This window comes from Bactrocera latifrons, unplaced genomic scaffold (assembly GCF_001853355.1).
Source record: "Bactrocera latifrons isolate USDA-ARS-PBARC rearing strain unplaced genomic scaffold, ASM185335v1 scaffold_133, whole genome shotgun sequence".
Classification (NCBI taxonomy): Eukaryota; Metazoa; Arthropoda; class Insecta; order Diptera; family Tephritidae; genus Bactrocera; species Bactrocera latifrons.
In genome coordinates, this window is record NW_017534775.1 from 489,783 (window position 1) to 506,528 (window position 16,746).

Below are 16,746 nucleotides of genomic sequence, written 5' to 3' on the forward strand. Positions count from 1 at the left end.
TTTTTATATGTATTATTTTTATTAGTTTTTTTTTCTTTTTAAGACCACATTTATCAAAAAAATGTGACAAATAATTGTCATCATATTGAAGAGCTTTGCTTTTATCCAATTATGTCAACAAGCAACTCGAGCGACCACATGCGTGAAAATACTAAAAAAATCAATTTATAAAGCGCTAATGGCTTGTATTTATTTTTGATTGATTGATGATAAGTAAAAGTGAAAGCATTACCCACAACCGCTTGCCTGCTTTCAGTCGGCTCAAAATGTATGAAAATGCAAAAATCAAAGCGCGAAATGTTGCTGACTTTTGTTAAGTAGAAAGAAATTGCGAAAAAACTCAAAAATGTGTTTCAGAAAATGTCCGTCACACTTAAGCGCTGAAAAGAGTAAATTAATGAAATGCTCCTTTTTTACACAAAGTGCATAGTGTCCGCGATTATCGGCGCAAACGTGACCTGTGTTCTCAGTGAAATAAACGCCAGCATAATTGAATGTCGCTACTAAATTACCGTTAGAGACGCCAAAAATTTAAATATTGAATGTTAAATGTTCGGTATTTACGCAAAATGGCAGGCTGTGCTTATGCATAATTTGAAAATAGTCATTTATTTGCACAAACGACTAATTGCGTTTGTACGCAAGTGAAATTTGTTGCTTAAAATTATTTGTTTTATTTAGTTTTACAAAATTCAAAAACTTCCTGTAATGTAAATAAGTATGTGTGGGCGGGGAAATAGCCGAGAACATTGTGCTACATTTGAAAGGCGAAAAGAGGCGTTGTTATTTTTGCTATTTAATATTTTTTTTAAATTCATTCCGATCCAGTGTTGCCAGGTATTTAAAATTTGCTTAATCTTCTTTTATACTCATATTTTATTGAAATAAATTGAAATAAGCGGATTAAAAATTAAATGTGAATAATAGCGCAAAGGAAAAACAACGTAATTAGAAGTTACTAATTGAAGCCAAAATAAGAAAAATTCGGTTGCGACGAGGATATAATATCTTTTATAAGAGATTTTCTTATGGCATAAAAGTGTATAAAAAGAACATTATTTTGATTTTGATACTTCAGTTTGTGTGACAGCTATATGCTATAGTGAAACGATCATAAACATTTTTTCGGGTATTGTACTGTGGACTTCGACGGTAATCCACGCTAAATTTCATGAAGATATTGTGTGAAAAAAAAGAGTTTTCCTCACAAAGACTAGATTCGAATCGATTAGTTTGTACGGCAGCTATATGTTATAGTAGTCCGATCTAAATAATTTTCGCGAAGATTGACCGGTTAACTTTGGGAATGATCTATGTCAAATTTTGTGAAGATATCTTTTGAAAAAAAAAAAAAACTTTTCCGTACAGAGATTTTTATGTTTAATGTTTTAGTTTGTATGACATCTATATGCTATAGTGCTCCGATATCGTCAGTTCCCACAAGTGAGCAGCTCTTTACAAAGAAAAGCATGTGTACTAAGTTTAAGATTGAAATCTTAAATTATTGTTAAGGTTAAGGTAAAGCTAGAGGAATATTTTAAGATTGGGTTGGGGATATGTTAAAGTTAAGGGTAATGTAAGGATAAAGTTAAGTTTAAAGTTAGGTTCGTAATTGGTTAATTTAAATATGGGTAAAAATTTCGTATACCTTTTAGGAGTACATATTTATTCTTCTTCTTGTAAAAGTCTTTTGTTTATTTATACTTCATTTGTCTTACTTTGTAAACTAACTGCACACACACTTGCTTAACTTTTCGGTAATGCACTTATCAGTTTCACATATTTTCCTATTTTACAGTTACCTCAATGAGAATCACATCCATCAGATCCGTCCGGGCATGTTCCCGGTGCTCACAAAGCTGCACACTTTATCGCTGGCGCACAATCGCATCGCCGACATCGAACGGAATTCGTTTACATTTCCGCGGTTATTGCATTTGTAAGTATGTGTGTGTGTGTGTGTGTGTGTGCGTTTGCATAAATATTATTTAACAACGTCGGGTGAATGTTACGCCAGTTATCGTATGGATGTGTGTGGGCGAGTGGGTGCGCGGATGCGTGTGTAGTTAGGGGGACTGAAAGGAGGATTAGAGCGAAATAGCTCACTTAAGTACACAAAGCTCCAAATTTGTGTACGCGTATTATTACAAGCATTACAGTTGCAGCTGTGTGAGTGCTTATGCTTGCGCTCCGACACATATGCAAATGCAGATTTTAGCTCCCAAAATATTTTTCCGCACACACATGACCCTCTTTGGGGTATGCCGGCATATGGCAGTGCACATGCACTTAGAAATAGCTTAAATATGTGCTCTTGCGCATACTTTCAATTTTATTTGCTTGATGGCGCACCCCTCGCGAAATGCTTGGTAAACTAGCGCGTACATAAGACAAGCACATACACAGAGATACATTTATGCGAACAGTTAGCGGAAATTCACACACAAATATTTAGCGTGGTAATCGGCAAATATTTTCAAATATTTCAATGCAGTTGTTGTTGTAGATACGATGAAGCAATTGTAAACACGTAACGGTATGCACACATATCTCATCCTGCTGCCAACAAGCTGGCAGTGCATCGCATTCGTTCAAAAGAAGAGCCTCTTAAAATCTCCAATTTCGGCAGTTTATTGTCTCAAATATTATTTCTAAGAAATTTAGATTTGTTTGTCTGCGCAAATGCACATTTTCATTGTTTGCAAGCATATTTTGTCTTTGTTTTACCGTACATAAATCGTTCATTCCGTATTTGTATTTTTACACATTTTCTTTTGTTCCATTCTTTTCTCTGCAGATTTTTAGCTGGCAATCGACTGTCAGTGCTGCGAGCACGTACTTTTTGCCCACTTCGGCTGCTGCAAGGACTGTGAGTATACATTTGAAGTACTTTTGTATAATTACCTAGTCATTTGCACTGAAATTGTGCTACTGTTTGAGCACAGAGTACCAAGTATCAAGTGTTTTTGCTCCTGAGCGTGATTTATGGCTTTAGCTAATGCTTTTTCCGCATATATTGATGACAGAAATTAACCTGCATGAATCTTAAATGGTATGACGTAACATATTGTGGTCAGAATAAGGATACGACTTTCGTTGAGGTTGAATTTAAGTTGAGTTGAGGTGGTAGTTGAAATTTAAGTTAAAACTCAAGTTGAGTTGAGGTAGTAATTGAAATTCTGGTTGATGTTATTATTGAGGATGAAGGTGATTTTGATGTTTCGGTAGGTGTTGATGTTGAGTTTGAGTCTACATTTGAAATTGAAGTTGAAATTCAGGTTAAAATTTAGGTTGATGTCGTTGTTGAAGTTGAGGTTGAAATTGAAATTTAAATTCGGTTTTCAGTTGGGGTAGATGTTGATGTTGAAGTTGAAAGTCTGGTTGAAGTTGAAATTAACCTCAATGCTGAAATTGAATTTAAAATTCAGATTGAAATTGAGGTTGCGGTTGAGGTTGGGAGTTGACGTTGAAATTCTAGTTCTGGTTGATGTTGAGGTTTGAAGTTGAAATTAACGTCGATGCTGAATTTAAATTTAAAGTTCAGGTTGAAATTGAGGTAGAGTTTGGTAGTGAGGTTGAAATTGAGACTCACGTCGATATTGAAATTTATGTTGAGGTTGAAATTGAAGTTGAAATTAACTTCGATGTTGAAATTAAATTCGAAATTCAGATTGAAGTGGATGTTGATGTAGAAGTTAAAATTGAATTAAGTTGATGTTGAGGGTGACTTTCGAAGTGAAGTTGAAATTGAAGTAGAAAATCATGTCGATATTGAAATCGAAAGTAAGGTCCAAGCTGAGGTTGAGGTTCGTGGTGAGTTTGAAATTGAAATTCATAACGATGCTGAAATTGAAGGTGAGTTTGTGATTGAGGTTGAAATTGAATTTGAAATATATAACATGTTGAGGTTGTGGTTAAGGTTGAAACTCATATTTATCTCGAAATTGCGGTAAATTGATGTTTGAAAATAGATTTAACTGTAAACTGTAACTGTAAAAACTGCGTAAATTTATCATCACCGTACATAAGAAAAAAAAAATGTCCAAAATTCCTACACACTTAAAGAAGGAAGAATCCGATACATAGCAATAATATTTATTAAATAAGAGACAACTTTAAAAATAGACTTGTTGAGATTAGGTTGTGGAATTTCAAGTGCGATGAATTGACAAGTTCTTCAATCAGCGTAATGCTTTGTTTGTTGTCCATTAGGAAATGAAATTGATATCTATTTATGTATGTGTATATGTAGTATACATTCAAGCTGTGCAGACGTGTTAGATGCCTGCAGGTACTTGGATAAAGTTGAAATTCAATTTGAGCAATTTTCATTCAGTTAATGTTCCAGTTTTTTATAAAGTGTCAATAAGTGTAAACGACAATTTGAGTCTGAAATGTTTTATGTTTTCTCGGCATTTAGTTGCAGGCCATTACTGGTGAAATCTGATAGCGGCAATTTGATTAGCAAAGAAATTTCGAACTGGAAGTTTCTGTTTACAGGCCCCCCGTCTTTCAAATTTAATATGGAATAGTATAAGAAATTTACGGAGACAAAATTTCCAATATTCTATATATATTTAATTTTATCTAAAATTTAAACTTGTATGCATGTGTTTTCGCACTTCCCATACAAGAAATGCACGATATTTTCATGGCCACTGAGGCGTATACGCAACCTACGAATTGGCACACAGCCACTATGTGCCAGCCATACTAAACAAATGCCAAAGCGTAGCCGACTAAAGCAATCGAAGAATTGTGTGGCGTACGTACTTTGAAATTCTTTAATGTTAGCGTCAGTCTCAAAGCATAGTTTCAGGCGTATTATCCCATACATGCGTTGTATTTAGGCGAACCGACGCCAAATTTCTTAAACGTCAAGTGCACATTTTTTGTTTAGTAATAATACGCATATTCAAGGGCGTTTGGCGAAACATTAAGTTCAAAGCAAATGAAAGCAGGGATTCGTAAGGTTAAACACGTCGCTGTTGTAGTGTGTATGTGTGTGTCATGCAGATCAATGCTGACGGCACGTCAATGTCAATACAATTGGAAAAACACATGGCCAATGCTGTGCCATAGGCCATTGCTATGATAATATTAGGGTGAAGATAAAAGAAACAGGTTACGCTTTTTGGCTACAAGTTGCGTGGTCTTTAAAGGATAAAGAAAAATAATGCGAAAAGTATATTTGATGCGAAGCTACAGATCAGCAGCTGAAGGTCACATGAACAACTTATAGCTTAGCAAATGTTTATTTGTGAGCTTTTTCCTCGAGCCTTGCCACCTTTTAACCATCCTTATCTATTTGTGGGCCCGCTTTGGTTGTGGCAGCTGCTGAAGATTGATAAGCTGTTGCCGCATGGTATTTACCCGCTGGTATCATAGCCTAGCTTCGTGGACCCAACCACTCCCTTTTGACAAGATTTTTTCGCTTTTCTTTTGGCAAACATGGCGATAATAGGCAATCAATAGCAAATTGGATTTCGTAGATTACATTCGGTGGCCAAGGCGGCGGCAAGAGAGCGTAAAATTGAAGTGAATAAGATACACATACCTGCTTTCCTAAATCAAACATAAGTAAGGCGTTAAAAATGTTGGCAGCAAATCATGAAATGTTGTGTATTTGTTTTTTTTTTAGTTATATAAACAAGCTTGTGTAACAAAAAGAGCTATGTGTTACAAAATTCGCTTGTTTATGTTTTCTACAAGCTGCTTAAATTCATTGAGCTGTAAACGTTTTCACAATTGGCTTTATGTATTTGGAAGCTTTGAATGGCTTTTGGTGCACATTTTCTTAACATTGAGCTCACACTTTTTATTTTATGCTTACAATTTTATTTGAATTTTTTATCTTCTTTATTTTTACTTTTTATTATTAATTTCTGACATGTTGCACGTGACTTGTTGTGTACCACGTCTGACTCTTGTCATCAATTGTTAAGCATGTATTAGTATTTTTTTCCAATAAAAGCTTAACAGAGATCCTCTGGAGCCATTTTAAAGCTTATACGTTTCTCTGTCTATCATAACTTCGAAACATGTAGCTTGTAATCTTCACAGCTGAATCCATGTAAATATCCAAAATAGCCTCTTAGGTTTTAGGATATCGATCTGAAATTTCGCACACGTTATTTTCTTCCAAAGAAACTCCTCATTTGTTGAAATTGCCGATATCGAACCACTATAACATATAGCTGCCATACAAACTGGACAATCGAAATAAAGTGCATATATGGCAAGTTTTTTTCGTTTAGAGAGTTATCTTCACGAAATTTGGCATATATTTTATTCCAAGCTAGCCCTACAATTTCCAAACGAATTGTTTTGATCGGCCCACTATAGCATATAGCTGCCATGCAAACTGCTCGACCAAAACCAAGCCTAAGATCTTTTTATTCGCTTTAATGCTGTAAAAAATACACCTGTGAAGGATCTTATAGCCTCGGTGTGGCAGGAATTAATGCTTTTGTGTTTTTATTTATCTTTATTTTTCACTAAGAGTATTAAAAATCCTTAGAAGCTAGTATTTGGAAGCTTAACCTTTAATGTTTTCTTTCAGTCCATTTCCTTTTCCACTATAGGATAACTTCTCGCCGCTGCAAGTTTCTATATTGTTTTAAATTTTCTTTCATGTGAAATTTAGTCTGTTTGAAAAAGAAAAAGGTTGCTGATTGTGGCGTTGAAAGTCATGCATGGCCATATACACTAGACTCAAATTCGTATACGTATTTTTATTCAGATGCATTAACTAGACGGCTAACGGTGGCTTGTGTCTGATAGCTTGTGGCTTTAGTCCAATGATTTTCATTTCGAGCTGTTTCTGCTTTGCCTGCATAATCTGCATTTTCTATACTTTTTCAACATGCTCTCTTCCGCCAGGCACCTGAACGACAACCGCTTGGCGCACTTTGAGTTGGACGCCTTCGATTGTATGCAGAATCTCACATCGCTGCTGCTAACGGGCAATGAATTCAAGACATTGGATCCGCGTGTCTTGCAGAATCTAACCAATTTGAATTATATGTGAGTAGTGCAATATATAATACAGTGTCTGCATACATAGCGTACTTGCGTGTGTGTGCTCAAGTGCAACGCCTTAGCAGTTTATATGCCTTGCCAAGCTGCTGAGGCATTCACTGCCTGCGCCACACGCCCTGCCGCTGTGCAAATGTTGACTTCTTACTCGATTTCATTTCTCAATGCCACAGCAAATGGCAGACAGCTGTCCTTTTCCCTCTGCCTTTATCGATATCTCTGTTTACTTTGTTGCAGCTACTTCTCGTGGTTCCATTTGTGTCGTGCCGCTCTGCATGTGCGCGTCTGCGAGCCGCGTGGCGATGGCATTAGCAGCACTTACCACTTGTTGGATAATCAAATATTGCGCGGCAGGTAAGTGCAAGCGTGGCTAAAGGGTGCATATTTACGGTTATTTTAAGCATATACTGAGTAATTGAAAATGCATAGAGGAGAAGGGACACGAATTGCATCACTTCAAGAAAGGAGGTTGCGTCAGATAGTCTTTAATGAGTTTTGTGGGCCACCCAAAGTGCCTCTTTTAATACGTTAGGGGTGAATTTAAATTTATGTGATCCTGGAACGGCTTTCTACTGCACCCTAACAAGCTCATTTCTACTGGAAACTATTGCAATATTTTTTTCCTAAATCTTCCTAACATTTAGAATCAAGTTCTTGTTAGGAAAACTCTTTTAGTTGACAAGATAGTCTCAAGAAATTTCGCAAGGATTATTGTCTAATTTATTAATATATTATCTACAAAAAAATTTTAGATCGGTTGATTACAGCATATATCCGTCATATAAATTGAACATTTAGAATCAAGTTCTTGTAGAGAAAATTTAAACCTGTGAAGAAATAGCATACTATTTTTCGTTTTTGCTTATTAGGTAGCATAATGACATTTTATCTTCTTCCATTAACGTCAAATCGCATTGTCTTTTGAGTTGTAGTCATAGCAAATAAAAATTGGAATTAGGTATAAAGCCAATGCCATCACGTTTAGAATTCGAAGCTTTGAGTAAATTGATATTTTTATACACATTCACATATATTTTTATAGATTTGCTTTTATTCCGCTGCTGCCAAGCAAATTGAAGTAAACTACTTGATGTTAATTATACGCCATGGCAGCCAAAACAAATACTTTACTGATTATCTTTTTCCTTCAACTTAAAAGAGCACCTGACGCTCTCAGCATGCAAATTAGATAATGAAAGTATTTCCGGCATCTTTTCCTGCCCTCATTCCCATACTTTTCCACCATTTGGTGAACCTTAAAAAGGTAACAAGTGCTAAGTTACTTCAAAAGATATATCTCCGCCAAACACGTACGCGCAACAAAAGGCAAATATGAACTAAATGTAACGCTAAGCATTTAGCTGGTGGCACAATAACAAATAACGCCAGCCTCGCACGTGCTGGATCTATTTGCCAGCTGTTGACTGACAAAGCGCAAGACAAATAAGCGGGACACCACACTACAAGCGAAAAATTGTGTTCTCAAACTAAAAGTTTCGCGGACGTGTTGTAAATTTTCAGCGTAGCAAAAAACTTTGCTTAGAAAAACTGAAATATTTTTACAGTGTTTTTGTTGTTTTTATATTTTTATTTATTTTTTTGTTATTTGATGGCTTGCTGACTGAAAAGTTTATGCGGCGAGCAGCTGACGCCCGGAAAAGTGAAAGTTAACGCACTTCAAGTTCAGTAACTAAAATTGTATTAAATGTTAAGGCGTTTCCATTATAAAGGGTGCCTCTAGACGAAGTTTGTTCACTAATATAAATATTTAATACGAAATATGGACATTAACACTTGCGATTTATTAACTTTTTATCATCTTTGCGCGTTGACAGTGTGTGGGTAATGGCCTTTGTCGCCACCGTCGGCAACCTGCTTGTGCTGCTTGGCCGCTACTTTTACAAATCGCGCAGCAATGTGGAGCACTCATTGTATCTGCGTCATTTGGCCGCTAGCGACTTCCTCATGGGCATCTACTTAACGATAATTGCTTGTGCGGATATTAAATTTCGCGGCAAATACATTTTCTACGATGAGGCATGGCGACAAAGTGTTTGGTGTGATTTCTCGGGTGAGTACGCACACTGAGTGCGTGGTGGCGAGTTTTAGAAGAAAGAAACAAAGTGCAATGAAAAATGGTAATTTAAATACCAAAAAATTGAGAAATCATTGAAAAAATTAAAAAATATTTTTAAAAAATTAAGGAAAAAAGAATTGAAGGATTAAGTGAAAAAAATAAAAACTATTATAAAAAAATTTAAAAAAAATGATAAAGAAAAAAAACAAATTTTAAAAAATTAAAAATAATTAAGAAAAAAAAATAACAAAATTTTCAAAAATTAAAACTAAAATAAGAAAAAGACTTAAAAAAAAAATTAAAAACTTGGTATCTTAAAAAAATATTCAATAAGCTAAAAGTAAAAAATTATCATTATCCTCATCTATCACTCACAATTACATGCGTAAACACAGTGTAAACTCGCTGTGAAAGGCCATCAAATGTTTATTGAAATTTCGTGCACAATTTTGTCCATCCATTGTTTGCATTTACGTGATTCGCCTTATTTTTGTCATTGCTGTTTACACTTTGCTGTTTTTATATGCCGTTTCCAGGCTTCCTCAGCACATTCAGCTGTCAATCATCGACTTTGCTGCTAACATTGGTGACATGGGATCGCCTGATGTCCGTGACACGTCCTCTAAAGCCACGCGATAGCGGCAAAACGCGGTAAGTAAACAATAAATCAGTACTACAGAGTGACTCTTCTCTCCTGAGAAGAAGTGAGAAATGATAAATTGTAAGTAGGACGTGTGTCAAAGTGCAAATTGCTCCTGCGTGTTAAAGGCAACAAGTTATGTTAGTCATTTGTGTATTGATGAAAATTTTCAGTCACAAATAAGTCGTAAATATTTCAGAAGATCTCCGAGAACTTGTTAAGAAATTCAATTAAAGTTATACTGGGAAATATTTTAAAGTTCCTAAACTTTATTCTGACAACTTGACACTTCTTGATGCGAAAAGCTGTAGCTAAAATGAAACATAAACTTCGTCTGCGCCGAAGCTGTAATACCCTTCACGTAAAGAAAACTTAGCTTCTTTTGGCGTCATCCAACGGCCCAAGAAACGTACTGTTTCGTCGGGGTCGGACCAAAGGGAGACGTGGACAGTGTCATGCGGGGACCAATTGCTCGAAGGACATATATTGGATATGTCAGGATCTATTCTGGATAAGTAGGAGCTGAAACTGCTACAATATTCAGAAAGAAGCTGCGCAAGCGTCACTCTCTTTTCTCGCGGCAACTCGAGCTCTACGTTCGCAATGGGTGGTGATTTGACTTCAAGTACGCTATTTACTGAAAGGAAGTCGGTGACGGTGTTGATAATGCTACTGTGAATGGCGGTCAGTGCTTGTCGGAAGTGAGTTACGTCCGAAGTCTGATCGGCGTCTTGTCTGATGTCATCGACGTAGTTGAGGAATGGCCGCTTGATGTTTCTACGAGGCAAGTCTGCTCCAAGCAGGTGACTGTAAGGTTGATTTCTGCGAAAGCACGCCAGCAGAAACTGTTTAGAGAGGAATTCATAATGCTCCTTAACTGGGAGTATATGGGCCTCACTATGCAGGTGTTCGATAGGAGATGTCATGAGGCATCCTGTCGTAGTTTGGAGCTTCCTCCTCTCCATTTCTTTGCATCCAGGCGACCATATTGGTACGGCATAGTTAAGGAACGGCCGATCGATTGCCTTGTAAGTTACATTTGCTGGCGGCTAGCGACTTGAGGATTTTCTTGCGGTTGCGTACTTTGGCGATAATCGCGGTCGTATGAGGAGTGAAGCTGCTCCGATTTCCAGTCTTAATCTTGACACCATCGACTGCAATATTAAGGTCAAGGCTGTACTCCTTCATTCAGTTTGTAAATATGGTCGCTGTGGGGGTTCTCCCAACAGCCTGTTCTAAGCACCGGAATTAAGCCGGATTCTATCCGGCCAAGGGTCATTAATTCGGAGATCTAACCCCGTTTAGATCGGGTTATAAAGAGGTCGCTTATACCGGTTTGGACTGACTTATAAAAAATCGGTTATGAATTAGCTCACAATACCAGCGCTTATATGAAGACAAGTCTAACATTGAGTTTTATTTTATTCGTTTATTTAAATCCCTTAAATCATTTAAAAGGAACTTTTTGAACTCTATGGACAGTCATAATTCTAGGCCACTGTGGTTAGGAAAGGGTTTCCTCAGATCTGTCTTCCGACACTCCTATAGTTCAGAGTTATGTAGGTTCATGAGATCAGGTCGCGGAGCCCTTGAGATCTTCAAGAGGTGATTGTACTCGAGATTTTGCGAGTAGTAAACATAAGTGCTGTTTTCTTAAAAAAAATGAGAAAACTCAAATTCTTTGGGGTGAAAAGTGAACTTACCTTTGCCTTGTACTCAGCAAGGTCTTCTGTAAGATTTTCAATTAAATTTTACGTTCTAATCATGCAAGCAAGTTTCTTGCCAACTTCTTTAACAGTTCGAAGCAATTTCTACCTGCTTATGCATATCCCTCATATTTATTTGTTATTGTTTGCACAAGGTTCGAAGCCACAGCCTTAAACCAAGGAATATCTCCACACACCACATACATTCTCATATACTCACGGCCAGCGTTCTGTGCGCTTCGCACAAGTAAAACGTGACTTATGGAAACTGAGGTGTGAGGTGACATGGCGAGCTCGTGTGGCTCGAGTTTTGCTGGTCACCCGCTTTCTGTGCAGTGACCCTCCCAGTGTGGAGTGTGACTTCATTGCAGAACAGCTGGATTCTGATTGCGTGTCGGACTGCTTGGTTGTGCTGTGTATTGCTTATGAAATTCGAGCTTTAACAACATGAACACTTAGACTACGAAGCGCTGGTGACTGAATTTAGTGCGATTTTTTATAACTGCATACCTTTTTTTTATTTTTATTATTCTCACTCTTGGCGGGTCCCCATTTGCCTTCGATTTTTCCGATACATTAAAGCATTAATTTTTTACGTCGCTCGGCCAGCATTTTCAAGAGCTTAACACACAGTAGAATTGAACAGCTTTCTTGGCTTTTAGCAGTAGAGCGTGAATAGAGTTTTGATTTGGGTGAAATAGATTTCAAGTTGCCTTAAAATGTCATAACCGACGATATCACAATAAGGCGACTGCGTTTTTGATAAAGCGATATTCTGGAATACTTTTCGTATCAAGTCGGTTGGCTCAGTTAACAAAGAAGGAAATGCTCTGTGAGCTGTATGGTGTTGTGGGAATGCTATGAAGGTCCTTCAGCTTCCACTTCTGCACTTCTGACCATATGAAAAATGTCTGTGTCTCTATAAGTGAATGCCTCAAATCGCATTGAAGCTCATGTAATGACCCAATGCAATTGAAAATACCATATTTTTTCCAAAAACAAATCTATGTCTATGAACCACAGCAACGGAGGACTTTTTTTAAGTTATTGGTGAGACATTTCGACTATACATCTTTCGAAAACCATGAAAACCCCTTCTTAATGCCTACATTTCTTCAACAATTCGCTTGCTTTGACTCCTTGCTCTCACGTTTGCAGCTCATGAAAGTTTTTTTTTAATTTATTTTCATTATGCAGATAAATCTATTTGTCCATTTCTCTCATTTGCTTTCATTTCTCTATCCTAAATTGAACTTTTTATTCGTTTTTTTACTTATCAGTTTTATTTTTCTATTTGCAGTATCGCTTTTCGCCTTGGTCTACTGTGGGGTATGTCGTTCGTGCTTGCCGCTTTGCCTTTTCTGCCGATACAATATTTTGGTGGTCATTTCTATGGCACTAACGGTGTTTGTCTCTCTCTGCACATACACGATCCATTTGCAAAGGTGAGTGAGAGTGAAAAGTAAATAAAATATACCTACATTAAATATAAATTGTAGAATATATGTATATCTAGCAAAAATGAGTAAATACCCAGTGAACCAAATCTTGTGGAAAATTCGAAAAAAATTATAAACTATTAATAGATTATAGACAACGCTTTGTTATTAAGTTATTAGATAAACCGAGTTTGTCCGAAAAATAATAGGACTGATTTTCGACTGGATTCGGTAGAGGGCATTCCTAGCTAACGAACGAGCGGCTGGTCAGTTGTCTCCGAGCACCTGGAGAGTCAACATTTTCGCGCGACGTCGTCAAAAGAGGGAAGAATGAGCAAAGTGAAAACGATGCTCATTGTCCTTTTTGACATCAAAGGCATCATCCACCATGAATTTGTTCCTCCTGGACAAACCGGGTATCCATCGTGGGCACCCCAACGCTTCCGAAGCCGCGCTATAGCCCAGGTGTAGCCCCCCGAACTTTCTTTTTTGTTTCCTTGCCTGAAAAGACCGATGAAAGGCAAGCATCTTGAGACAACAGGGTGGATCCAAGCAGCAGAATGCACCTCAGCCCTCATGGCTATCCCGGAGAATGCCTTCAATGTTTGGAAATCGCACTGGCAGCCTATTTTGAAAGCTTTTAAAGAATTGTAATAAGTTTTTTGAATTGACTCAGTCCTATTACTTTCCGGACAAACCCTGTAGGGAGCTACTTTTGATTGTATAAATTATCGAATTATGACAAAAAATCTTTATTTTAAAATTTTTTATTTTAAGGCCTCTTCAGTACTTCATTTATTTATTATTACAATTTTATATGGGAAATTTTATGAATTTCGGCATATAGCTCGGCACATGGTTTTCTGCATTTGGTGAAGCGTATGTAGGCGTCGCAAGCACTTTGTTTACACAATTCGTCACTTTTGTCGTGCTATGTAAATTACATTTCGATTTTTTCTTGCTCTTCTGCCAAAGAAATTGTGATTTTTTGAAAAATGGCGTTGTTATGCGTCGCTACATATTTACATGCACCCTTCCATATTATTTCTAAGTCTCCCATCTTTCAATTATTACGCCATAAATTTGATTCTTTTGTTTTCTACTTCTGCTCGTTCGCAGGGCTGGGAGTACTCCGCGCTGCTGTTCATACTTATTAACACCGTCTCGCTGATTTTCATATCGAACTCGTACATTCGCATGCTGCAGGCGATACGCGACTCGGGCGGCGGCATGCGGAGCACGCTGAGTGGACGTGAAAATGTTGTGGCTACGCGGTAAGTGATCTCTATTTGTTTTCCTGTCGCTTGTTGTGCTTATTTTATTTGTTTGTACGGGCCAGGGCGGCCAATGTACACGGAGAGCGTGAAAAACCAAAAACTAATGAGAAATTTTAGAAAAGGCATTCAATTTAAAGGCTAGCGATGGATAAATGCTTTTGGGTATTAGTTACGAGCCCAAAGGAAGCAGGAGCAAATAAGTAAAGGCTTCGATTTGTTTTAATACATTTTGACTACAAGATTCTACTCCAGCTTGAAACAGTGAAAGGAAGGCTAATTGTAGCCAATAGTTTGCATTTGTCACTTATTCAGCTCAAGAAAGTTTAGCGTAATAAAGGTAGACAAAAGCGCTGAAGGTTGAACATAACTGGCTTTCAGACCTTTCGGCACTTATTCAGCTGAAGAAAACGTTAGCTGAATAGACTGCTGAATGCCCAAGCGTTTTGACAATAGACCAGTCCGCTGAAACAGTTAATGTTGTATACAAATTCAGCACATTTTTTCTAAGAGAAACCGACTATAATTGATATTCGAAGCTTCGGTGCGAGTCGCAGTTGTTAGGATAACTTGCCAATCAAAATTTAGTCTATCTCCATGACTCGGGTACCGAAAAATACTTTACAAAATAACTTCTTGGTTTAAGTCAGAAACTTAGAAGCATATTGCGGTAAGAAAGGACCTTGCTGAAATCTAACAGATTCTCAAAAAAGTAATTCCGTAGTTTCAATTGGCTTATTTATCAAATAATTTGACAATCTTTAAAGCTTTTGATGCTAAAAAGTTGAAATTGTTTAGAAAAATTCTAAAATCATTCCAAGTGAAGCTAATGAAGCGGGTTTATGTTGGCTAAGTCACCTGCTTAGGAAATCGTTAGAAAGGTTGAACAGAGAAAAAAGAAAGCATTTGTAGAGGGGATAAAAAGAATAGACTTCAGAGCATTCGATTGCCCCGGAAGTCTTATGAAGTTTAAGATAGTTGGTTTTTATGCGAGCATAACCCAACTCTGTGTTTAATCTGTTGTCAACCCCACTATTTTTTATAATGCACCACATTTCTATTTCTGTTTTCATAAAGTTTCGCGATAATTGTTACAACTGACTGCGCCTGCTGGCTGCCGATAATTGTCGTCAAGGTGGCAGCGCTCTCGGGCTGCGCAATCTCACCCTCGCTCTACGCCTGGCTCGCCGTGCTCGTGCTGCCGGTGAATTCAGCCTTAAATCCGGTGCTGTACACGCTCACCACGGCGGCGTTCAAGCAGCAGCTGCTGCGCTACTGCCAAGCGGTGCCCACCTCCTGCTCACTCATGACCGATCCGCGCTCACAGACGCAAACTGCCTTCGACTCGAACCTCAGCATGAGTTTGGGCCACTTCAGTAGCATACGCACGAATCACAGCCACAATTACAGCTGCTCTTCGAGCAGAAAGCGATCGCAGAATAGACGCCTTAGCTACGTGTGATGCCAACGCTGCAGCGAGGCGGGTGACAAGCTGGATGCAGAGCGTTGGAGGCAGAACCACACTCATGCAACGGGCTGCTGAGCCGATAGAGACTCTGGAATGAGACTGTCTTCTTAGTTTTACTTTAGTTTTAGTAGCGAGATTCCTTTATTTCTATGCAAAAAAATATTAACGAGTTAGTTTTTAAGGCGCAAATTGGTAATAAGCCTCAAGTTCGAAAGAAGTATAATCTTTTACAAAATAGAGAAAAAAAAAATTAATTAAAAAAAATTTTTGAAGCCAAATAGAGTTTCAGAATTTCATATTGAGATATATTTACGTTATAAATTGCAAAAAGAGAGCAGCGAGCTGGACCTCTCCATATTTTTATTAAAAAATTAAAAGCTTTTATAGTAACTTGTTGCGCTAAGCCAACGTATGTTGTGATCTTTCAAGTATTATCCTTACATATTACACAAATGTAAAAAAATAGTTTTGTAATTATGTAAATATGTACTTTTATAGACATAAGATAGTAATGAGAAATACTTTTAACTTTTACTGTACGAACAAATAATTTATATGTCAAAAACTGCTTAAAACTGTTTGTAAATCTGGTAACTTTAGTGCAAAAAGAAATTAAAATTTTTATAAGCAGCGTGGTATAATTGGGATTTTTATTATAAACGCCTAGCGAAATTTGTTAGCTTTAAGTGAAAATTGTTGTAAAATGCTTTTAAAAAAATAAATGATGTTTAAAAATTGTTTTTGGTTTCATTTTTTGGATTAAAATAACTTCAAAATTGCGCTGAAAGTGCAATGAGAACTCCCAAAGTATTTTAGTAAAAAAAATGCTACAAATCGTTTAAAATATATTATGTATATTACACAAACTAACTCGCAAGCACTACCGTTATATTCCAGCATTATTTGCTAATACTAACCCAAGAAATTCACATGTTTTAACGACTTTTCCCGTGAAAACCGTCGATTAGAGTTACATTTTTAATTCTAAAAAATGTTACGTAATTGCAAATTTTAATTTTGTCCAATAGACTTATAGCCCATGCGTTTCTACAAAATACAAAATTTACAGAACCAAAATCGGCCCAGTAGTTTAGGAGTTATTCG

General features: G+C 37.1%; 1 protein-coding gene across 3 annotated transcripts in view; it reads left to right on the forward strand.

Annotated features, from left to right (window-relative positions):
- Positions 1-15,881, forward strand: part of LOC108965104 (relaxin receptor 2) — a 57,403-nt gene extending 41,522 nt beyond the window's left edge. For 2 of the 3 annotated variants that reach the window (XM_018927305.1, XM_018927306.1), the window contains exons 10-18: positions 1,799-1,939; positions 2,798-2,869; positions 6,883-7,026; positions 7,276-7,392; positions 8,874-9,109; positions 9,652-9,766; positions 12,762-12,906; positions 14,020-14,174; positions 15,252-15,881. In XM_018927305.1, the coding sequence (XP_018782850.1) occupies positions 1,799-1,939; positions 2,798-2,869; positions 6,883-7,026; positions 7,276-7,392; positions 8,874-9,109; positions 9,652-9,766; positions 12,762-12,906; positions 14,020-14,174; positions 15,252-15,636 (1,510 nt within the window). In that variant the 3' untranslated portion in view covers positions 15,637-15,881. The remainder of the gene's footprint in view (positions 1-1,798; positions 1,940-2,797; positions 2,870-6,882; positions 7,027-7,275; positions 7,393-8,873; positions 9,110-9,651; positions 9,767-12,761; positions 12,907-14,019; positions 14,175-15,251) is intronic. The other variant, XM_018927307.1, reaches the window with a different exon arrangement.
- Positions 15,882-16,746: the final 865 nt, after the last annotated feature.